This window comes from Fistularia commersonii, chromosome 14 (genome assembly GCF_037954325.1).
Source record: "Fistularia commersonii isolate RoL2024-O1a breed Wild chromosome 14, RoL_Fcom_v1.0, whole genome shotgun sequence".
Classification (NCBI taxonomy): domain Eukaryota; kingdom Metazoa; phylum Chordata; class Actinopteri; order Syngnathiformes; family Fistulariidae; genus Fistularia; species Fistularia commersonii.
Window position 1 is genome coordinate 1291116 of NC_141297.1, and position 22833 is coordinate 1313948.

Consider the following 22833-nt stretch of genomic DNA (forward strand, 5'->3'; position numbering starts at 1 on the left):
CCTCCCTCTACCGAGGCTTCATGCTGTACTCTCTGCCTCTGCTTTTTAAGACTGACTGACTTGGAATATACCCGCTCTTCAAAAAAAAAAAAAAAAAATGGTCAAATTTCTCTGTTTGTCAACGCTTTCCACTGTCACACAACTTGAGCCACTTGTTAAAAGTCAGCAAGGTTTATGTCTGCACACAGGCTAACGCCGAGGGGGCTAATCCAGTGTGTTGCTGCGGAGAAAATATTGCTCATTCTTGTCCTCGGGACCCCAGTGGCAAGTCATAAATGCTGTCATTCACACTTTACGCCCATAAGAGCAACCGAACGGGTAGAAATGTAAAAGGACAAACTGGAAATGAATAGCGGAAAAGTCAAGCCTCAATGAAATTAGCTCCTTTCTCTGACTTATAGTTTCACAACAGATGATATACTTGCAGAGAAACCTTTAATAATACATGGCCTGAAACAGAGCTTTAAAGCGAGCCAAAGAGCAAGAGGAATATCTGGAAAATAGGACTGGTAAAATTGCAATTCTCCTGCACATCCCGAGTCGTGCAACCTTCATGCCAGGGTAACCAAACATCCGGCTGGCTCTGTTTGATCTTGAAAGGGGTATAAGTCTAAATCCCTTCCTGTGTGAGATGTCCTTCTTTAAAAAGATTCCAATCTCGAGCGAAATGTCTAACAAAATAGAGGTCATCGTGCCAGAGCGCCAAGCAGACAATAGCGGTTGGATGCAGACCGGAGAGAGAAATTCGGGGAGGATTTGTTCCGATGTGCCTCACCTGAGCCGGGCAACGGCGAAGCGCGCTAAACATAGACTTCCTGGAAGTATTTCTATTTACTCCAAAGTAGTGGCGTTATGTCGTTTTAATAGCAAAGACATCGTAAAAATGCTTTTCCCACAATAAATGCCATTCCGAATCATGACACCCTTGTGTGTTTCATCCAATATGATATTGTTTTTCTCTGCCACGGACCCTGCCAGGTACTCCTATTGATAATTTGAAGGCTGATAGCATATCCGTGCCTTGCACGCTGCTCATGATTCAATGACAGGGGTTCCATTCAACCTATTAAATGTCCATCCCCTCCTCTGAATTTTGATTCGATTGGTTTATCTAATTTTCCAGTAAATGCTCTAAATGTATTCCTGCACATCTTCCTCTCATGAAACTGCACGGGGGAATCATAAGAATGAGATAGAAATGAATACTTCTGCATTAGCTTCACTTCGCTTCACCAGAAACAGCCCCTTTCTGGCTGCTCCTACAGATTGAAGTCTCCGAGCAGAAACTTGTTTCCTCAATCAGCGAAAAGTAAAATGAAGTGTGGGCCTCTTCATGAATGACAGTGAAACAGTATTATCCCAGATTTGAACAAGATGAAAATGATGTGTGGCTGCGAGTGGTAAGAGGGAAATGGAGGACAGGAAGAGAGCATCCTCAGACTTTATGAATGCTCTCTTATATCAATTACGCTCCACACAATGCGCATTTATCAAGTGGACGCAATCAGAAATCTGAATTAAACAGTATTTGGAGACCTCTGTAAATGTGCAAAAATCAACAGATACAGCTAGAAATACCGTCACGCCACAGTCCAAGGGCAAAATAACTGCACGCCGGTTGCTAAGTGATACTTTTTAACTCAATGTATGTGGAAAATACTCTTCCAGGCCTGGTACTTCTTGAATGCGCACGGCAACAAAACGGCGTGGAAAAAGAAGGAACACTTGGAAGTCTTTCGGGATAGGAGGAAAATCTCAAATTCTATTCAAGCGATGCAAATAAAACTATCTTTGCGTGATTGTACAATTTCCATATCTTTTTGTTTGATTGGGCCGGGCGTCGCCGGAATGGACGGCTCGGGTGAACCGTTTTCTGCATCCGGTCTGGTTTTTCAGATTCCTCGGCGTTCACAAGTCACAGACCAGACCGTCCGCTATAAAACACAATCACTCGCAAAAACGGAAAACGCGACGGAGCATCCGGCGGATTTAACGGAAGCCGGAATATAACCTTGAGACTCGGAAATGCAAAAATAAACCGTCCGCTATCGAACGGCATCTAAAGTCCATTAAAGACCTCACAGTGGAAGAGTTCAGTGGGAGTTTGTCGCTCTTTTAAAGTAAATAAACTTTCCGGATGATTAAACCCACTTTGACAGCAAACAGCCGCCGCGCGTTTACAAAAATGCATCCTGGAATACCTGCCGCCGCACCGGCCCTTGGTCAGTCCTCGCGTTAATCTGCACAGATTACGATAACGGGAAAGGGCTAGCCGGCGAAAAACATTTGCCAACGCCAACGAGTGGGAGGGAAGTTCAACCGGATCTTCGGAGTGAAATAAATATCAACCATTTAATAAACAAATGTTGTGAAATGTTTATTTTTCCCCGACGTGGGAGAAAAAAAAAAAAGAAAAAAAAAAGGATTTTCTTTTTAACTTCAAAGAATTAAGAAAATACCCTGCAGCTCATCGCTGTCTCTCGAAAACAGTCAGAGACACACAGGCAAATTAATTGTTCTCAAAACCATCACACGTAGACAAGAACTCTTTAGAAGAACAATGAATCTGAAAAAAAGATGATTATCTTTAAAACGCCCGCAAAGTGCTCCAAAACAATAGCGTTAGATTCGGCGTGTAGATAAGTCGGATCGCCCAACGCCGGCGCTGGCGAACAAATCTGTCGGCGCCAAGGTGGGACAGACTGTGCACTGTATCAATGTTTCTAAGGACACTGAACATGTATCAGGTAAAAACAGAGCTAATTTAACACTTGATTATGTCTGGGGAATTGAAACCCTACACTTAAAAGTATAAATTGAAAAGTTATTGACCAGACCTGCCTTGTTCACTGTCCTCTATTATCTGTTGTGATGTTTCCCCACTGCATTGCTCTGTTACATTTTCACGCTGCCGTGGCAGCCGGTGATAAATACGGTCATTTTCACCCCCGTGATACGATGTACTTTACGACTATTTGCCCTCGCGCAAGAAACTATCGTACCTACTGAAAACACACGATATAATCGTATCGAATTACTGATCACAAAATTGCACGCGATGTATCAATGAAGTGTTGTTAAGTCCCGTTTTAAGTACTGGGAATGCGTTTATTGCTCATGGATAAACGCAGAGATTACAGTGGAAAGAGAATGCATTGGTTAACGCCAGAAACAAGCCGGTATCAACACAAGTGCATCTACTAGAGCCTCTTCGATCCCTCCCTTCCCCTGCTATCGATGATGAACAGAAAACCCGTGGTTTGCAGGGCGAAAAGAAACATCCTTGAATTTAAAAACTATCGCCTTGCTGCTTCGTCCCGGAAAACACTATTGGCATGCACGGCACACCAAAACTGCTCCTTTTTTTTTTTCTCCAATAAGCCAGCCAAACATCCACACAGAAAATCTAGCGAGCGTCTCCTGAAATGCGTCGGTTATGATTTAATTTGGTAATAAATGACAAGACATGCTAACCGCTGTAGCCGACAGCATTTATCCCTGGCAAATGCTTAGGCTTACGTTTTTGAGATCAATTTCAGAGCTGTGTTAATTAATTCAAACTGCTAGCAGCACAATGCAGGTCAGACAGGGCAAACAAGTTACAACATCAGCCAATTAGAAACACAAGGGTTTTCCTTTTCTTTCCTTTTTTTTTCCATAACTAGGACGGGAAGCAAGAATATGGCAGGTGGAGACTCGGCAGACTACAGGTGATGTATAAGAAAATCCCTTTTTTGTATTAATCACCAATGCACGAGTCTCCCAAGACGTCTGGGCCGCGCATATATTTTGCAGAGTAAAGAGAGACAGGGTAAATAATATTTTATTGTACATCAGTGACAGATTGTCCCCCTGAATATCCTGTTCCTTAAAAAACGAGCATGTCTAGTGCCTTATCATCTGGTTGTTTTTCAGTCAATTAACTTTCATCATTGCAGATGACTGTATTTATATGGTCACAATTTGTTAATCAAAAGCATGGATGGTTGGTTTTCGCATATTGGTTTTAAGATTTGTCAAGGGGTGTATTTAGCTTTAATTACATCCAGTTATGTTACAAAAAAAAAAAAAAGAAACATTCATATCCATCAACGGTGGGAATTCATCAAGCTGTCCTCTAAGAAATAAATGCAAGTTGGTAAAAATGAGTTCTGCGGCTAATGAAACGCCATTCTGATACAGAAATACTTCACGTTCATGATTCTTTGTCCATGCGGTGAAGAAAACCAAGGCCAAATAAATCCCTTTTCAGACCATTAAAAAACATTAATGTATTTAATGCATTCTTGCATAAGAATACATATATATATATACATATATGTATGTGTGTGTGTGTGTGTGTGTGTGTATATATATATATATATATATATATATATATATAACTATGGAGCCAAAAATCACCTTTTTACTATGCATTTAGAATCGCAGACAAAATTGTGCATTTAATTTTATGTCTACCGTGGCTGTATAAAGCTTATGACTCAGACAGCCGTTTCTAAAGAAGGACTTTTCCAGGGGGCCGTAAATTGGAATATAAAGATATATTTTTTGGTGCAAACTCCATAAACATCAAGATCAAGCGAGACAATTTGGTCCTTATTAAGTGCTAATGAGCGACTAAAATAGGAAAAGCACTGCAAAGGGCATCTGTGACAAAAGCGAATGACACCTGGCTTTGATTTTCATGGGGGGAAATGTAAAGCTTTATTTCCCACGTGTGATGTAAATATTAACAGGGAGACACCTTGAGCTGTCACCACGCCAATGGTAAATACTGTTTCCATTTACACCGGGAGCCCTTTATAATGCTCGCTAAATCCAGCAGAGTGAAGTTTCGTGAATAAGACCCAACATGCAATTAGCATTAACCTTTGATTTATGCCAAACCTGGTTTCCATCCAGCGCGAGTACAAGGCAAACCCTCGGTGATCTCACGGTAAAACACCAGCTGGGGCAGACATTTTGCAAAGCGTCGGTGTTTAAACACGGGAGCGTTCTTCAGTTTAACCAAAGCAGACATTGTCTGGCAATTATAGATCGGCTACCCGTTCGGAGCTTCGTGGCAACGCATGCGCTGGTTTTGATGAAGCTGTGAGAGCACATTTGAGAAAGCGTCCAGTCAATATTTGGACAGTTTGGGGATCACTTTACCAGATTACAAAGGAAACACACTTGGAAATGCCTCTGTTCTGTTCTCAATACAACCGGAAGTTATGTTTCACCATGGCATAAAGCACACCGTAATTGAGCTTCGTGGATATTTGCCGGTTTACCGTTGCCATGCGATTTGTAATTTACCACGGTAATTACAAGTCTGGGGGGGGTGAAATGGAATTGAATAATTAACAACAAGACAATCGGTCCTTTTACAGAGGAAAAAAAACGAAGCAGATTTATAATCACAATTAGCCGGCGTATCAGCGAAACGTATCCTCGGAAAATTTGCGAGAAATTAAGAGAAAAATGCCGTTCTATAGAAATGAGCAAAAATCAGAGGTATCACAGAAGCGCAGCAGAAAAATAGCAAAATAACGAGTAAAACGGGGAAAATTGGGGGCCAAAGAACACAAATAAAGGAAGACTATAAATTGAGTTGTTAACAGCGTGCGTCCAAACTTTCCGTATTAAAAATGCGGTTTGACAGCAGTCAGCATATCTCGTTATCTCGTGGTAACACGGTTAGCGGCGGCATGTTTGATTGGGAAACATCAGACACGGTTAATTATATTGTTTTGAAAAGCGCGCTCGTGGCTGAGGAATCCATCTGAAAGGGTTGTGATCGCGAGCTGTGGCCTTACCTCATTAGTGTTCCACCGGTGTCTCTCCTTTGGCAGCGAGGTGCATTTTGGTAGACATTCAAGCAGCTTCTTGGGCAGGTATATTTTCAAATGTCCGTGTTCATCTGCGACAAACGGAAGACAAAATAGAATATTTAGCACAGGCCTCATTACCTATTGACTTACTAGTCTCCCTCTTTATGTCTCTCGCCAGCAAAATGCTGACTGTAAAATAACTATTCCCCACGGAATTAGGAAATTAATTTAAGAACAGAGCGTTGCATATATTTTGTTTTGTGCTGTGCTAAATTATTTTTTCTGTGAAATACATTCTATCAAGGGAATTCGCCAGAAATTTTTCACTGTCAACTAGTAAAGGCTTTGTCTATTCATTATTTAGACACAATAAACACCCTTGAGTGATTTTATAGTGGATGGGGATTTAGTATGGGGATCTGTGTGCTGCATGCCAGAATGTGGTATATTATTCAGGGAAATAATTACAATTACCATACCCAATGCTTGCAACATTATGTATGTCATTCAATCTATAATTTACATTTCACAATCAGCTCACACGCATTATAAAACAGTGTAGTTGAAAGATCCCCATCCCCACATGCGTGGATGCATTTAAATGCTCATTTCATTCCATCGCTTTCTTCCTGCTCAAATATGCAGATGGCTTAAGTGTGAACAAATTGTATTGGTTGAGGGGGACAAAACAAGTTGAATTTATTATATCATGAAAAATCCAATTACAGCCTTGGTTTACTTTTTTTTATTTTTTATTTATTTTTTTGCTAAACAGGGGATGGGTGAAGGCTTATTATATGTGTCCATAACCTCAGCTATTTATATATCATGGGGTCATCATAGTAGGGTCTCCTTGGTGGCGGTGGTGGTCCCTCTGGCCAAAAATAGTCATATTTTAAATCGATTCCAAGTCTGAATTTCTCTCAAACCAAATTCATGTCTGTCTGGTGTTAAATTGTTGTCCGGCGCAGCTGGTTGTTACAGACAATCGAACGGTGTCACGGTGGAATTAGTTTTAGCGCGGCAACATCACAACGCAGCTCAAATATCAGATGATTGATTGATCGGTCTTTTCTACCCAGCTATATTAGTATTGGTCAGACTCTAGCGACATACGACATAACTCACAAGCAACAGCTGACCTTCTGTTGCTCCGTAATCTCTAAATTTGTCAGACTAGCAAGTAAACTGGCATTATATACATACAAGCAGTGAATCTGCTGTGCGCTGGTGACACCAGCCTATTTAATGTAGACCATTTACAGACAGGAGTATTAAACCAACATGCTACATTGGTTTAAAAAGTCCTATTAGCTTCTTAAATGTGAAGGTGCATGTTATATATCCGTCTTCGTTTCAAACTCATAGTTGCCTAACTAAGTGCTTCTTAGATACAGAGGCTTGGAATTTTGTGGAAGTGTTGTGGAGTTAGCAACCAAAGCACAGAGTCTGGCAGAAATTAGCGTAACTATCCAGGTGTCATGTTTCCATCGCAGCTGATCTGAGGAGCCGGTAAATATCTGTGTGTACCGCTGACTCATTTTTGCAGGGAGTCATTAAATGTTTTGATTGCAGCCAAAAACCAGATGTCAGCTAGGGTTAGTATTTGTTTTGTTTCACTTTTACCAGCAAATGGGGTACCAGACTGTGCGAATCTGAGTTTTTCATTAAGAATTATCCAGAAGCACCGAGCTAAAAATATCAGCTGCTCCCGCTTTATAGCTGCCAGTAAACTTTAAGTTACTCTTGACTCCTGTTTAGTTGCTGTTTACCTAATTTGTTTCTGCATATCAAACACATTCATTTTCAAAACGTGACAGGGAGGAGCTCAGGCGCTGAATCACATACAATCCAGGCAATGTTGCGCGCATCCATCTCTTGCTGATCTAAATTATGTGGTTTTCTCAATCGTAGGACAAATAAAAAAAAAAAGAGTTAAAATGCGACAGGATTGTGAACCTGCTTTGCACAAGTTCCTCCTGTACGTGCAGTTTCGCAAGAAACACAACAATGTTATATCAAAGCGTGCATCATGATTAATGTGGGGTGATATTTGAAAAAACCATGACAAGAAAATGAAATAAATAAAATTAAAGGAAATAAAAGACAGCACGGGGTACAAAACAAAATGGATGAATGGATTAGGACTTTCAGAGATTTAAGTAAACCCCGAAAACGAATGCTGTTAAACATGTGTCAAGCATGGGATAACTGTCGCATCATTTCAAGTAGCTGCGGCGACGACGTGAACCGAAAGCCGCGTCCAAATTCCCGCGGGAACGAGGGAGGAGCGCGTACGACTAAATCCAAGCCAAATATCTTAAAGGGGTGCTTAGTTAGATATTGATTGACCGTCTTCTGTGCAAAGCAGCAGGTACATTCGGGTTTTCTGCTGCTCTTTACCTTCAAAAATACCACATATTAAGCCGCGCGCAGACCTTCAAGTACTTGGCCGAGAGAAAGAGAGGGGAGAAAAAGCTTAAATTTGAGTGTGCTGACTACGGCTCCCCGGGGAAACTGATGTCACTGAATGACTGTGGAAAAAAAAAAAAAAGAGAGAAAAAAGTTCTACCAAAGCAAAACACCACTTTCAAGCCAATACAAATAATCCAGTGCACCTGAATATGGGGGAGAGAGGAAGAGCGCTGCAGTACATCACAGCGAGATCACAGTCCTACTGTGCAGAAAAGAAAAAGGGGAAAAAAAAAACTCCATATGGACGATTCAGTGGGAATCAGCACGCCGGGCCCGTAGAGATGGAGCTGGCTCTGCCTCTAATGCATAAGGTGGAACATCATCACTCCCAAAGGAATGAAAAAGGAGCTCTGTAGATCTGTGGTATTTGCTGTATCCATCTGTACCTATAATTCAGAATGTAGACTCTGTTTTATATGAGCTGCAAAGGTACCTGTAATCATTTGCTTCACCCAATTAAGAATCACATGCAACATCTGCTGCCGGGTACCAAAAGAGTCGTCAGAACTCGGAAACACGCTGCAACTGACTGATCACAGTTGTACCGATATTGAAAAAAGGGATTTTTTTTTTTTTTTTTTTTTAAATAAGCAGATGCTTAAATAGTGATCCTTATTATAAAAAAAAAAGCCTCCAAAAGCAAAGAAAGGCATACAAACACTAGATTACTGCAATGTGTATCTGACACGCTTTATGGAGGAAAAATTATAATGAAGGCATTAAAATGCAACCGATTCCACCTCCCTAAATAAAATATTCCAGAGTGAATATGCAAATGTGCTTCGTTGCAAATACTGGACGGACGGACACCAAATGGCCTCTGTTTTGAAATATCTGCGGTGTCACAAGCCGCAGGTCTACCTCTCGTAGCAAGATTTTCAGGGGGCAAGGAGGAAGGTTAGACTTTGATCAATGGTTGTGAAAACAACTTTTTAGGGTCAGACTGTGCACATACATCATAGTGCAGCTCAAATATTAAACGGCACAAATAATAAGAAAAACACGGTTCTCGGCTGAAAGGGGGCTTTGGGATGTAGAAGTTTTTTGTTGTTTTTTTTGTGGTGTGTGGTTTACAGGGGCCGCTCAACACATTTAACATGTTCAGACTTTGGAAGACATTTTAAGCTTGTTTAGTTCTGAAGTAAAGACAATGTTTTTTTGTTCTATATTTACTATTCTCTAGTTATTGGAAGGCACACTTTCTGTCTAAAATGCAGAAAAGGCCCCGGAATGGCATAATAAATGTAAGGCAGGCTCTTATTTACATAATCTATATAAAAAATAAAAAAAAAGCATGAACAACAACAGCAGTGTTTATTGAGCTCATGCTCTATGTATCCTGACATTTAAATAAAAAATGTAAATTTTTTCCCAAAGTGCACTTTGCACTTTGTGCAGTCTGCACTTTGTATTTTGTATAATGTTCTTGTCCAGTCATAGTTTACCTTCATGTAAGTACGAGGCCTAACAGTCAACCAGAAGTAAATTCCTTAAACACACACACACACACACACACACACATACACACATACACAAACACAAACATACATACATGCCACACAAAGTATTTCATATTTATAAACAGTATATATCTCTATGTACTAGTCACAAGTACATATTTGTATATCGGTACATACATACATGTGACATGTAAATTTACAACGGATATATACACACACACACACACACACATATATATATATACATATACACACAAATACATATATATATATAGGTATACACACATACATACATATACATAGATACACATACAAATATATGTATATATATATACACACACACACATATATATACACACATACATATATACACACACATATATACATATGTATATCATATATATGTGTATATACACATATATGATATATATGTATACATGCACACATACGCACACATATATACATACAGACACACATATACACACAGAAATATATATATATGTGTGTGTGTGTGTGTGTGTGTGTGTGTGTGTGTGTGTGTGTGTGTGTGTACATACAATTAAAATCAGTGTTTTCAATAACTAATGAATACAAATAGTGTATTAAGATTTTTTTTTTTCCTCTCTTTGCAAAAATGAAATCCTAGTCATTACGGTCAATACTGAAATCACTATTATTGAACAAGATTATTCACTGACATTCTGCAGTCACTGGACTGTTAAATTGGCCGTGCAGCTTTGCGGTACAGATTCCTCTGTGTAACAAGCCTTGCACAGTATTTGTTATTGTTCCTTGTTGGCCTGCTTGAAACCAAAGTATTTTCACACAGCTGAATTGCATTTTGCCATTCTTGTCGACTGCAAAGGAAAGGGCTGTGTGGGATTTATAGACATGACCATAAGAGAGCATCATTTCAAAATGGAATGCTGCGCAATAATAGTTTTATCTCGATTATCTTGTTTTCATAATCGTCGGAAGCCAAAATCGTAATTGAAAATACAATTCAATCGCTCGGCCTTGGCAGCTTCAATGCAGCGACACATATTTTTCACTTTAAGGGTCAAAAAGGACAAGGGCATTCAATATTGAAGCCCATTCACAAACAGAAATTCACACTAGACTACATTCAGATACAGCGGCCGTCCAACCAAAGTCATGGCCGTATCCCACTCCTGCATATGTGCTCAGAAGATTTGCTGTTTGCAACCAACAGATAGCTGGAGCAGCAAATACACCGGGCAAATCTGTCTCTCTGCAGATTATTCGGAATTCGGTTTTTGCCCTCTGGCGCACCCTGTCATGACACCGGCAGCACGAGACGAGCCCGAACGCGTCTCGAGTTTGTCGAGGCTTTTCTCACCGCGAGAGTCGAGGTAGAAAATCTACCGTGGGAGGATCTGTCTGCTCAATCGGCAGGCAGGCAGGCTGAGAAGATGATTTAAAAAGAAATAAATAAATGTTAAAAAAAAAAACTGAAAATAAAAAAAGAGAGCGAGAGGGAGAAGAATCCTCCTCTCGTAATTACACCAGTCATTGCACACCATATTTAAGTGCAAGGTGTTGTTGGGGCTCCAGCTCCCTCTGCACCCCTGAATTATGCAAAACACATCTCGACTAAGTATGCTGCGTGCATGAAAAGGTGACACAACTGCATTTTAAGAAGAAATGCCAGTCTGGAATTTGTCAGCGAGCGGCCCCCCGAAAGCATCTAGAAGGCTATACGAATCCTGCAGGTCTAACAAGGCGTTAACTGGGTTTCTGTTAATCCTTAACCTTAGCGTGACACGCTTTTCCATTCAGTTTGCTGCCAAACTGGGGGGGGGGGGGGGAGCAGATCAAATTATTAACGTGCTTGTAAATATATTAAAAATGCCACAATATCATTCTCATCATAGCCTGATACTATTTGACAATAACTGCAGCAGACGGCTGTGACAGCGATTCACATTAAAAATACAACATAAATATTTAATTGGCTGACTTTAGATTTTGCCCAAACATTTACAAAAGGTATTTTCTGACTTCCATTACAAATGTTTGCAGGCAAACTAAAGTGAGTCAAAGTTGTGCTCTGAAAATCAAATATACAGAGAAGATCAATCACAAATCCGTGGATCAGATTTATGATTAATAGCGCTTTCGCTAGCATTTTGGATTTGACATAAACAGCGCTTCTAGAGCTCTTTTAAGCCAGAACAATATGGAGGGAATATAATCCTTCCTACGCAGAAAAGGAAACGATCGAAGTTTCTCTTTTTTTATTGACACACTTGACAATGTTCCTGATTTGCCAAGTTGGTCAGTGACCTTAATCCGACGGAGCATAAGTTTCACTAGCGAAAAAGGCCAGACTGGAGGCAAAAGGCGCTCAAAACAAACAAGAAATGGATATGGCTACAGTTCAGGCCTGGCAGAGAATCGTCAGGGGATATGCCAAGAGTCTGTTGATCATTCGGGACAGTGACTGAAATGAGTCTGCAAGAAAACAGTAAATACAACGGCAGCGCGCTGTGTTTACCTAGACCGGGCTGCCAGCCTTTTAATCCTGATCGACTCCTTCATCTTTGAGACGTTCGGGGATTTTTCCCACATCGGCGCGTTAAGTTCGGTGTCCCCGAGATACACTGTTTCTTTAAGTCTGACTGAATTAACCACATTGGCTCTTTGTACTGGCGGAAAACGAAAAGGTCACGACATCGTCCCGAGGCTGTTAAATGATGAACCGAAAAGTGATTCACCCTGGTCAGCGAAAGAGTCGAAGCAAGGTTGAAACACCCCCTGTGACTTTGTGGATAACTGCGGACTTAGTGTGAGACTTTTCGGTGATTTAATTGCAAAAACACCCCGACTAAACCTGATTACAAAAACAAATGTAACTGCATCATTAGGCCACGAGAGAAAATAAGACTACTTTTAAAGTGCTTGTTTTCTTGTTAAAGTTCAGACTTGAACGGCCACGGCTCGTGTCTTTTCACGAGATTCGCCGAATTCGGCGCGACGAAGTCGTCCGACCTTTAACGTAAACTTTTTACGTGAGGAAAAACTAGCTTTCTCCCTCCGAGCTAACTCCGTTGTTCTGCCTGTTTCTAAATCAACCATGTATGTGACGCCCACTCGCGGTGTCAACAGCATCGCTAATTTGAACCCAAACTACTCTCTTTCCTAAATCAAACCACACTAAAGTCTGTGCGACACATCATAAAACATCATTATTTTTCTCCGGCTTCGGAAGGCTCGCTCGCTGCCTGATCTGCTTCAGTTCCCTGTAGCAACAGTGTAACATGTCGACTGTGCAGCTAAATAACACAACCGTTTGGCTGTTCACGTGTCACTAATAGCACGCTCCATCATCGAGCTTTACAACGGGCTGTTTATGAGCCGGTGAGGAAGCGTGCCTAACGTTTGTTTGCACAACAGAAATTAGTACATTTGTTATGTGGTTTCATGGTGGTCTGCATTTAATGCATTTGAATTAAACGATCAAACATTCTGTCAAATAACGATAATAACAATGATATTTTTTGCTAATGACGGACGACTCGCCCGGGTATTTACCGGTTTGCTGTGCGACGTGTCTCTCTTCCGCACAACATATACGGCCGATCTGTGATTACCGCAGAGGACCATATGCGCTTTTTCAATATCCAAATTAAGCCTGAGATTAGCGGCATCGCAACGGCGACTGTCAAATGGCTTGCTGCTCAATTTACTTGACATATTGCCGCGGCGACATAGTCATTATTTCATCACGTACAGGTCAGCATGGATGTTTTTCGGCCAAATTAACACTCGACTTGAAAAGGGAAATTGTAATGACGGCGACGCGGGATGTTGTCCGGTCCGTCAGCTGCGACGCACATGTTCCACTAACGGCAGAGCCCTTTTTCTGTACATTACCATGAGCTTATGCAGGCTGCCGGGGAATTCAAGGTTTCCATCGAGACGACTGTATTTCCTAGAAAACCGGGCCACAGTATCCAACTGGGCTCCGTGCTTCGCGCTATTAAATAAACCATGCGTGTGAGATGCGGCACTTATTTTTCAGATGTTCCGTGTTGGCCTTCTCTAATCTGAGTCCTTGTCTCACTTGAAAGGGGCCTTGTTTTTACTCGAGAACATTTCTAACAAGGTGCCGCGAGCATCCGAAAAAAAAAAAAAAAAAAAAAGTGATTTCACCGCTAAAACATTACACTTTCATAACTCTAAATGGTTTCATTCTTTCAACTTCTATTGTTGCACAGCTGTTACAGTGCTTAAGAATTAAAGATTTGTCCACTGTGGCACAGGGATGCGAAGTCTGAAAAAGAGCCTGCGAGCTCGGGTGCCAGATTTTGAATAGATTTACTGCGAGTTTGTTACATCAAAGGGATGAGGGCTGAACCGGCACTCTGGAATCATGCAACCACTTACAAGCATTAGAAGGAATCAAAAGTTTAGCACTAGGGAACATATATATGAGGGCCGTGATTGGACAAATATATTAACCGACCGCAATTCAGCGGTGTTTGGAGAAGAGGCTTTTCTCTGCAAAATCTACGTTTTCCTTTTTTAAAATCTGCTCAGTTCGTCGAGTTTGAGAGGAAGAGGAAGAGGGTTTGTAGTTCAAAATTCGTGTGCGCCCTGGTAGCATCGATTAAAATGTTCACATATAAGCGTGTTTTTCTGCAGGCGATGAGTTCCGGGGCCTGAGCTCCGGTGTGGGGAATAGGCAGTACAGCAAGAGATGAGTATCGCAAGATTCAGCCCGTTTTATGATGTTGACATATATCACAATAACTGCTTCAGCATGGAAACATGCCAGATACACAACAAGGGTAGAATTTGTTCGTGCATGCACCAGTCAAATCCCACTATTCAAGGCTGCATTCAGAAGTCTTACGCAAACGCTTGGAACACCCATAACTCCGCTGAGTAAAAGCTTTTTTTTTTTTTTTTTTCCCCCTTTCGGTACTTATTCTAATATTTTTATTGGTCTTTGTAGCTGATGTCCTGCTCGTTTACGGGTACCGGCACACAGAATTTCTTAGATCATTTTCAAGTCATTTCTTGCTGACTTTCGGATATTTTTTGCCATTTTTACATAATTTCATGCCAAAGGTTCACTATTTACTATTATTATTATGCACACCTCACGCATTTCTACTTGCTTTTTACGCAAATGGCTACATGCTAATTTCTATGTCACTTGATATTTAGGTTGGAAGATTTTTGACTAATTGCAAATTTTCCTGATCCGCTGTACTTGGGGTTTGATATCAAACTGGTGATTCTGCATTTCACGATCACGTCTTCAGACGCTTGTAATAGGTCGATACACAGCCATCACACTCTTGTAAGAAAATATTGGCAATCTTCCGTTCGCAGGTTGACAGTGACGGGTGGGAACGTTTTAATTTTGAGTCTAATATTCATGCCAATGGGTTTTCATCAAAGCGCAGTGCAGTATTTCTGCAACTTTCAGCAAAAAGTAGTTGGACGACACTTTGTTATAGACCACAACAAACACTCAAGGGTGTAAGAGGCATCAATAACAAAGGGGAGTGAGTGGAGTGAAAGAGAAAGGGGAACTATAAACAACCCGCAAAAGGTTTTTTGTTGTTGTTGGGTTTTTTTTTACCAAAAAGGACAAATGAGCAAAGTGTTGCTCCAAATACGAAAGTCGTCTCCAGTTCACCCTGGTAGAACCGTACAGGTTGACGGAGATTTTAAATATCAACATGAGCGGAGTAATTTAAAATCCACTGGCTCTCTCTTTTCACAAGTTCCCACGAGACGCAGCTTAATCTACTACAGCGGCCTTGCCATGTGTCCACCATTGCCATTTCTTTTATGAATATTAAAACTATTAATGTATCACTTCAGCTCTTACCATGTAACTGCCGGCGCTTTGGTTATTAGCAGCAATAGATCATTCGTCCAACCCAAACCTCACACCCCCCTGTCTCTATCACACTCTTGTGATTTTAATATTTATACCCCCCTCCCAAAAAAAAGTCTTGATTCAAATCAATTCAACCAATCCATGAAAAAGTTGAACCACAAATGTGCAAATACTGTGATTTCTAATATGCAAATTCAATGTGTTTATAGAAATATAGGTCACACGAACCCAGCATGGCAGAATATGTCACATGAATGTACAGGATTAAAGTGAGTACAACCTCTTTCAAACATTGAGTTTACTCTACGCTATCCATTTAATTACTATCAGAAGCTGTTTACGGCAACGATTTTATAACTCCTTTTTAAAAAGGTGTAAAAATCTCTGTATCAGACAGGCGTGTGCTTTCCCTGCAGTTTTTATTAGTACACCAGAGTGTAATCAGTCTCTCCTTGTGCATCTCCTCCCATGTTTTTACACAAAACTCCCACACACACACACACACACACATCCCTGGATGAATGTGCATGAGTAAGAGAAGCATCATTTGCTATTCTGCACGGCTGTGTCTGAAATAATACAGTTTTAGCCATAATCAGTCTGTTTGCACAAACCGCAGCATGTTTTCAGGTGTGCGCTGCGAGGGAATGATTCTTAAGATGGGTGTCGTGATGTCGGTACATCCGGCCCCGAGGCTGGATGAGCGAGCTCACATACAAACGAGGAGACGAGTTGCGTCCAACACGGGTTACAGGTCTGGCGCTCTCACGTCGCAGACATTTGTGTGCTGAGCAGCGCCTCTTAATTCACATCACCCTCTGATGCATGGACGTAAGGATACATTTTTCTGTGCGCTGATGTTCGGATTATCACTGATCCTGGCTGCAAAGCAAACACCCGGACTGAATTTAAGGATATCTGTCATGCTAGCTTGCTCCAGCCACACCCTTGAGACGAAAGCGAGGGTCATGAGACTGGAAAGGCTGACAAAAACAAATCTTTAATCAATATCCGAGCCCTGAACGCAAAACCCTCTCTCTTCCGTCTCTGTCTCAGTGTGCTCTGGGAGTGACAGTTTTTCTTTTTAATCTGTGCCCACATTGTGGAGAAATTGCAAGCTAATGTTTTGGCTATAGATCATTCAACAAATCGCTGCTGGTGGTGCATATCCAAAGTAACCGTTTGAATGCAAATACTTTCCGCGGCTGACAAATACGGCTTAAGGACGTGAAGGGCAGTCTAACTTTATCTGCTCTTTGCCATCTACAGCCGTGCCTGAAGACGCGAAACCGAATGAACAACAAGTCCTGTGGATCACCGTTTGGCTCTCATCTGTGTGCAATAAGAAGCTCTGCGAGTCTGAATGAGGCCTCCGGCAATGTCTCTTATTAGGTTGGACAGCAGCCACCCACCGGGTCAGACCAGAAATGCCCCTTGGAGTTAAGCGCCAAAATTAGCCCAGTTAGCATATTTAACATATTTCATCAACTGTTGTGAGACATGCCAAGCTACCAGAATCACATCGCAAATGAACCGTACCTGAGCGAAAATATATTCATGAAGGTCGCGCTACTTTATGTCCTGCGTACAAACGGAGGAACTTCATTGGAAAGATGGTTTCGTCTCATGATGGTCCATTTAAATTGTCGGATTTTTTTCTGTAATATTAAAATGGATGGGAATTGAGTCAGTTTGCCCTCTTTCTTTTTAATCACCACCACCGCATATAAACCCGGGCGCATAAAGAGGCAAAAAAGAATCTCACAAATAATGATAATTTTCCAAACAATCCCTTGTCCTTATTTCAGTGCAACCCTCGAGCGATTCCAAACAAACACGTGTTCATCAAAACACAGGTAGCACAACAAAATCAAAGCGATGATTTTATATTCACGGGCTACTTTTCAATATCGAAACCTATCCCTGCTCCACCGCGGAGAACCAAGTCTTAATGCAAGTTTAAAAGTACGTTGCGGTATTTTAATCCTGTAAAATGCTTTTACTGAAAATCCTTCGAAAAGGTTTCTGCAGCATTCAGCAGGTGAACGTCAACGCTCTGACCTTTGAGTCTCTAATTTCAATAATAACCCATTTTCTTCCAAAACACCTCCTTATATTTCTTTTTTTGAATAATGAGTTGCTGATTTCCAGTTGGCGATCAATATTTATGAAGTGTGTCACTGACTTTTGGAGAACTTGATATTTTTGGCTCGATTTTTTCTTTGTTTCAGCGCATTTGATCGATGATTGTTAGATCGGTCCTATTTTGATAACGTGATGTCGAACGTCACTGATTTGAGAAGAAGACTAATAGCCACGGTGCTGACAGCATTTCAACATACAATAGTCAATAACAAGAAATAAACAAACTGAATTAGGGCCGCAGCTATCGATTATTTTAGTCAGGGGTAAACCTATCGATTATTCAGACGATTAATCGAGTAATCGACACCCGTCAGTTCACGGCTGCTTCCCGACGCGCTATAGTTCCACGCTAACCCAGCGGTCTCATACTTTTCTGTCCGAGTCTATGTTCCCTTTGCTCTTCGCTGCTTTTGTCTCCTTCGGCTATCCTTCCATGCTTAAGTGTAAGCTAATTTCAGCTTAAGTGGACGCGTTGCGTAACAGACCTTGCCATATGGGCAAAACACGGTCGGGATGCACAAAATAGTAATGCTGCGACACTAACGATTACTCGAGGCGGACAATTTGCCTGTACAAATTTTTAATGATAGAATTATTCGAGGAATCGTTTCAGCCCGTGACCGTTCATCTTGAGTTGATTGGAAAATTAGCAAAACCCTGTGCGCATGAAACAAAAGAGAGGCTCCTTCCAAACCACAGCACTGTCTAGATGTGGAATTTTCACTTCTCGCTATTAAATTCTTAGTATTTTTTTTCCCCTTTGTTTTATTTCAAGCCCGATGCACTGGCACCGTCTGCTACACCAGCCACAAGCGGCAATCACGTTTAAACGCCTCACTTTTATAGAGGAGAGATATTTTGATCAGTTGATCCATTCATTATACGGAGGGAATGTCCTCAAACACTTAATCAGTTGCAGTGTGAAGGACAGAAACAGTGTAACATCAAATAACATCTGATTGTACTTAACGTGCATCGCTAGCAGGGGATTAAAAAGAATATAAAGCAATTTGCCATCTTCTTTCAGCGTGTACACAATCCGCAAATGCACATCAGAGAGCCGAGTACATGCAGGAGAAAGCGAAACACAAATGTCATTCATTTGCGGCATGCAGGAAAAGAAAATAATAAATCAAACAGCCTATCTGCGTGGCGGCTCTGGGACGCACACCTTTCTTGGAAAGCTATATGAAAGGCACCAATAAAAAAGGGAAATGCCAGGACATGACAAGAGGATCGAAAACGCTGAAATTCAAACAATTTGCATTAGCGATGTCAGAGATGGGCAACGCCGCGATCTATAAAAAGGAGTCAACAAGCCGACCACATGTTGACACAGTGAGAGCAGTTGCAAAATGTTAGCAGGTAAAGAGAAAAAAAAAAAAAGGAGAATAAAAATGTGGTCAGCGAAGCCGAGGTGTGGTGGTCAACTAATGACATGCTGTCAAATAAACGCAATCAATCTGGTTGTGAGGCATGAAAGAAGGGAGGAAAGGTAAAGAGGGGGTTTAACCTGCAGGAGCAGTCGCAGTGACATTTAATGCATCAGACTATTGGAGCCGGAGTCTCCAGATTGGGACGTTTTTGGTGCGAAGTGAACAAGACTCACGAATCTGACAGATATCAATTGTCCCTCGCGGCTTAATGTCATTACCCTCTAACATGTAATTAGCTCGACAATCAACTGTTTGCGTTTCGCTCTGTGAAAAATTCACTTTGGTTACATTTCATTCTCACTTTGATTGTCAAAATCAATCATTTCAAAGAGTTTGGAACTAGGGCTGGGTAGTTAATTGAATTTCACTTTTTCAATTATAAATTTTGGCTTGGAGAGATTAAGAATACAATATAATTGACAAAAAACAATTATTTGCAAATCAAATGCAACCCTTCCTTTTCAGCGGTGTGCGGTGGCACGTTTAGTCCGGTCAAGCGGCGGGGAGACGAGGAAACCTAAAAAGCCTTCATCTGTTCAGAAACGTGACGTTTTCCTGTCAATAACTTCGATCTCGGTATCGACCAAAATAATAACGATTTAGCTTGGTGACCAGACGGCTCAGCCGGGTTCAAATTTAATTTCTTTCCGCAGATATGTTTGAGCCCTCCTCCTGGTCGCTCCAATCTCTGACAATTTCCCCAAATAAGCGGCTAATCGTAACCCGTAATCTCATGGTTAGATATGAGGACTTACACACTGCTAATGGGAAAGGGGGAATGTGGGAGACCGCGTCAGACATTCCTGGTGGCTTTTTCTTTTTATTTACAGACAAGAAGGCCACCGCCGCAGTAGATTAAGTGACCTGGGCAGTTTGTTTACTTCGGAAGACAAACAGAAATACACTCTAATCTTTGGCTTCGGTGAAACGCGCCTGCTGGAGACGCGTCCCCCAGCCTACAGGTTGTTCGGTCATGAGTTGGTTGTAGGGTTGTGTCCACAGACGTGTTTGCTCCGCAGCAATTGTTCCTGCCCGTCGGAAAACTAAAAGGAACGGAAGCTTGTCGGCTCATTTCAACTCGGTACTTGGGATATTGATTTTTTGCTGCCATCTGCCCTTCAAATGGGAATACCAAAAACTGAGAAGCGCCTCTTAACAAGTCGTTTCATTAAGCAGAGTTATGTTCGGTTTCCGTGGATCAACAACGTCGCACAGCTCAAATTTTTAAACCGTATCTATTGCTGGCCACGGACGGCTCGATTAAAATAATGTCCAGTCTGCTTTTGTGAGAGATCAGTATCAAATTTCCATCGCAGGTCAATGATTTACGAGTGGTCCAAGGGCCGGTCCACTCACAGGCTGATGGCTCTTGATGAGGAGATAGATCAGACAATGTAAACTTAAAAAAAGCTATGTGTTAGTGTAGGAGTGGGAAACCAATTATCTTTATCATTTGGCCTATAGCTTGTTCGATAACAGTGGAATTACTAACCGCCCACCAGCAGAGAACAGTCTTGCTGATCCTCTTTCTGGTATTGTTGTAGTGCAACAAAACTGCGACAAAAAGAAAATTACATGGTCCTGTGTCATTGCATATAGGATAGGTGTTTGACCTAACACACACACACACACACACACTCACACTAGTAGTACAAAAAGATACAGATAGAGGTCGTAAATAGAACTCCATTCATGTGCTTTGACTACGATTTTAATGATAAATATACTTGGACAAAAAGCAAACATTAATGGTGGAAAATGATACCCTAATTGGCTATCAATTAAATGATAATGAAATAAGCCTGTAAGGAAAAGATAAAAATATTTAAAAAAGAAACAGGAGGTTCCAAAAAAAAAAATAATTAAAAAAAATAAAAGAAAATAAAAAAAAGGAAATTACCTCAAATTTATCAATAAAATACAGGGGGGGAAAGTAAGAATAGAAGAAAGTAATCATAAATAATATTCGAGAAGATTTAGAATATAAACATATATACACTTATTTTTAATAGTAATTCTAAAGCTTACATATTTTTAAGGTCAAATCAATTATACAAATCTTTTGTAGCAAAGATTGCAGGATTCACATCCCATATGTTCTGACTTATAACACACACACACACACACACACACACACACACACACACACACACACACACACACACACACACACACACACACACACACACACACACACACACACACACACACACACACACACACACACACACACACACACACACACACACACACACACACACACACACACACACACACACACTTTATGTCCATTACTGCAGTCAGGGAGACAGACAACCATTCAACTCACATTCACACGTCTGGTCAATTTCACATCTCCAATGAAGGACCTCCATGCCTTTGGAGGAACAGAAGGAGGAACCCAACGCAGACATGGAGGAACATGGAGACCTCCTCTTGGAATTCAACCTAGGACCTACTTGCTTGGAGATGGAAGAGCTAACAACTGCTCCACTGCTAATTGCAGTCTTATATACATTGTATACTAGTACACAGTATACATAGGGAGACATATGAATATAGGGCATGTGTGTGTGTGTGTGTGTGTTAGGAGTGAATAAATATTATGATATTAATTTCTTCCACATCGCCCAGCCCTTGAAGTAAAGGGATATGACTGAATCTTTGTTTTTTTTTTTTTTTTTGTCTGTGCTGTTGTTTTATCCCCAAACAAGCTGCAACTGTGGCACATTGTTTGCAATTAGAGTGCTCGCGTGGCTCTGAGTGGTTATTATAGCGTAGTGCAATATAGCATAATAAGGTATGGGTGTCAAAAAGTCAAACAGCTGAAAAAAAGCTGGGGCCCATTACTGGAAGTTCAACAAACATGCACACACGGTTAACTGCCAGCAACAAACTGAAAATGACTCTTTATGTGTTCTCGGTCCTCACCAAGCTCACCCATCCATAAAAATCCCATCTCAAGGAGATCAGAGGTGAGGTCTCTCTCTCTTTCTGTCGCTCTCTCCTTTCACATGCACACAAGCAAAGCCTGTTTCTGTAGCTATCATAACTACTCCCACAATTACTCAGACGATTACTCAGATCAATGGTTTACCTGCCTGTTTGAGCTGCTGCTCTGCTCCACGGTGTCCGGGAGAGGCAGGAAAAAACCTCCGGGCTGAATGCATTAAACAGCCCGTCTGACATGGGTACAGGATTCTGTAATACCACGCAATAACATGAGGGAAAATAGCAAGACCGGCAAAACGTATTGTCTATCACAGCCTGTCACACATGAGGGGGTAACACAAAAGTCTATCAACAATGTCCCTGTTACAGTCTTGCGTCCCTGTTTCATGGATCCGCACAAGCGGTCCCCTGCCATTGAATATTTCAAAACATTCTCTTTTAAAAAACACACGCCGACGAAAAGATTCGGCGCGGTGGCGGCGTTTCTCGCAGTGACAGATATCGAATGAGGAGTCTAACAAGGGGTTGTGGGGTGATTTCGGAATCTCTATTTAGAAATGACAATACATGAGCGCACTTAATTACGCAGTCTCTAGTCTAGATCAACACAGTCTTCCAGCAGCGGAGAGACTGGTGTTTTCATTAGCAACGATGGGGCTGCCTTCAACTGA

General features: G+C 41.3%; 1 protein-coding gene across 1 annotated transcript in view; it reads right to left on the reverse strand.

The window, feature by feature from the left end:
- The window catches only part of camta1a (calmodulin binding transcription activator 1a), a 323754-nt gene that overhangs the window by 294921 nt on the left and 6000 nt on the right, over positions 1 to 22833 (reverse strand). The window contains exon 3 of the mRNA XM_086160089.1: positions 5799 to 5902. Within this exon, the coding sequence (XP_086016215.1) occupies positions 5799 to 5902 (104 nt within the window). The remainder of the gene's footprint in view (positions 1 to 5798; positions 5903 to 22833) is intronic.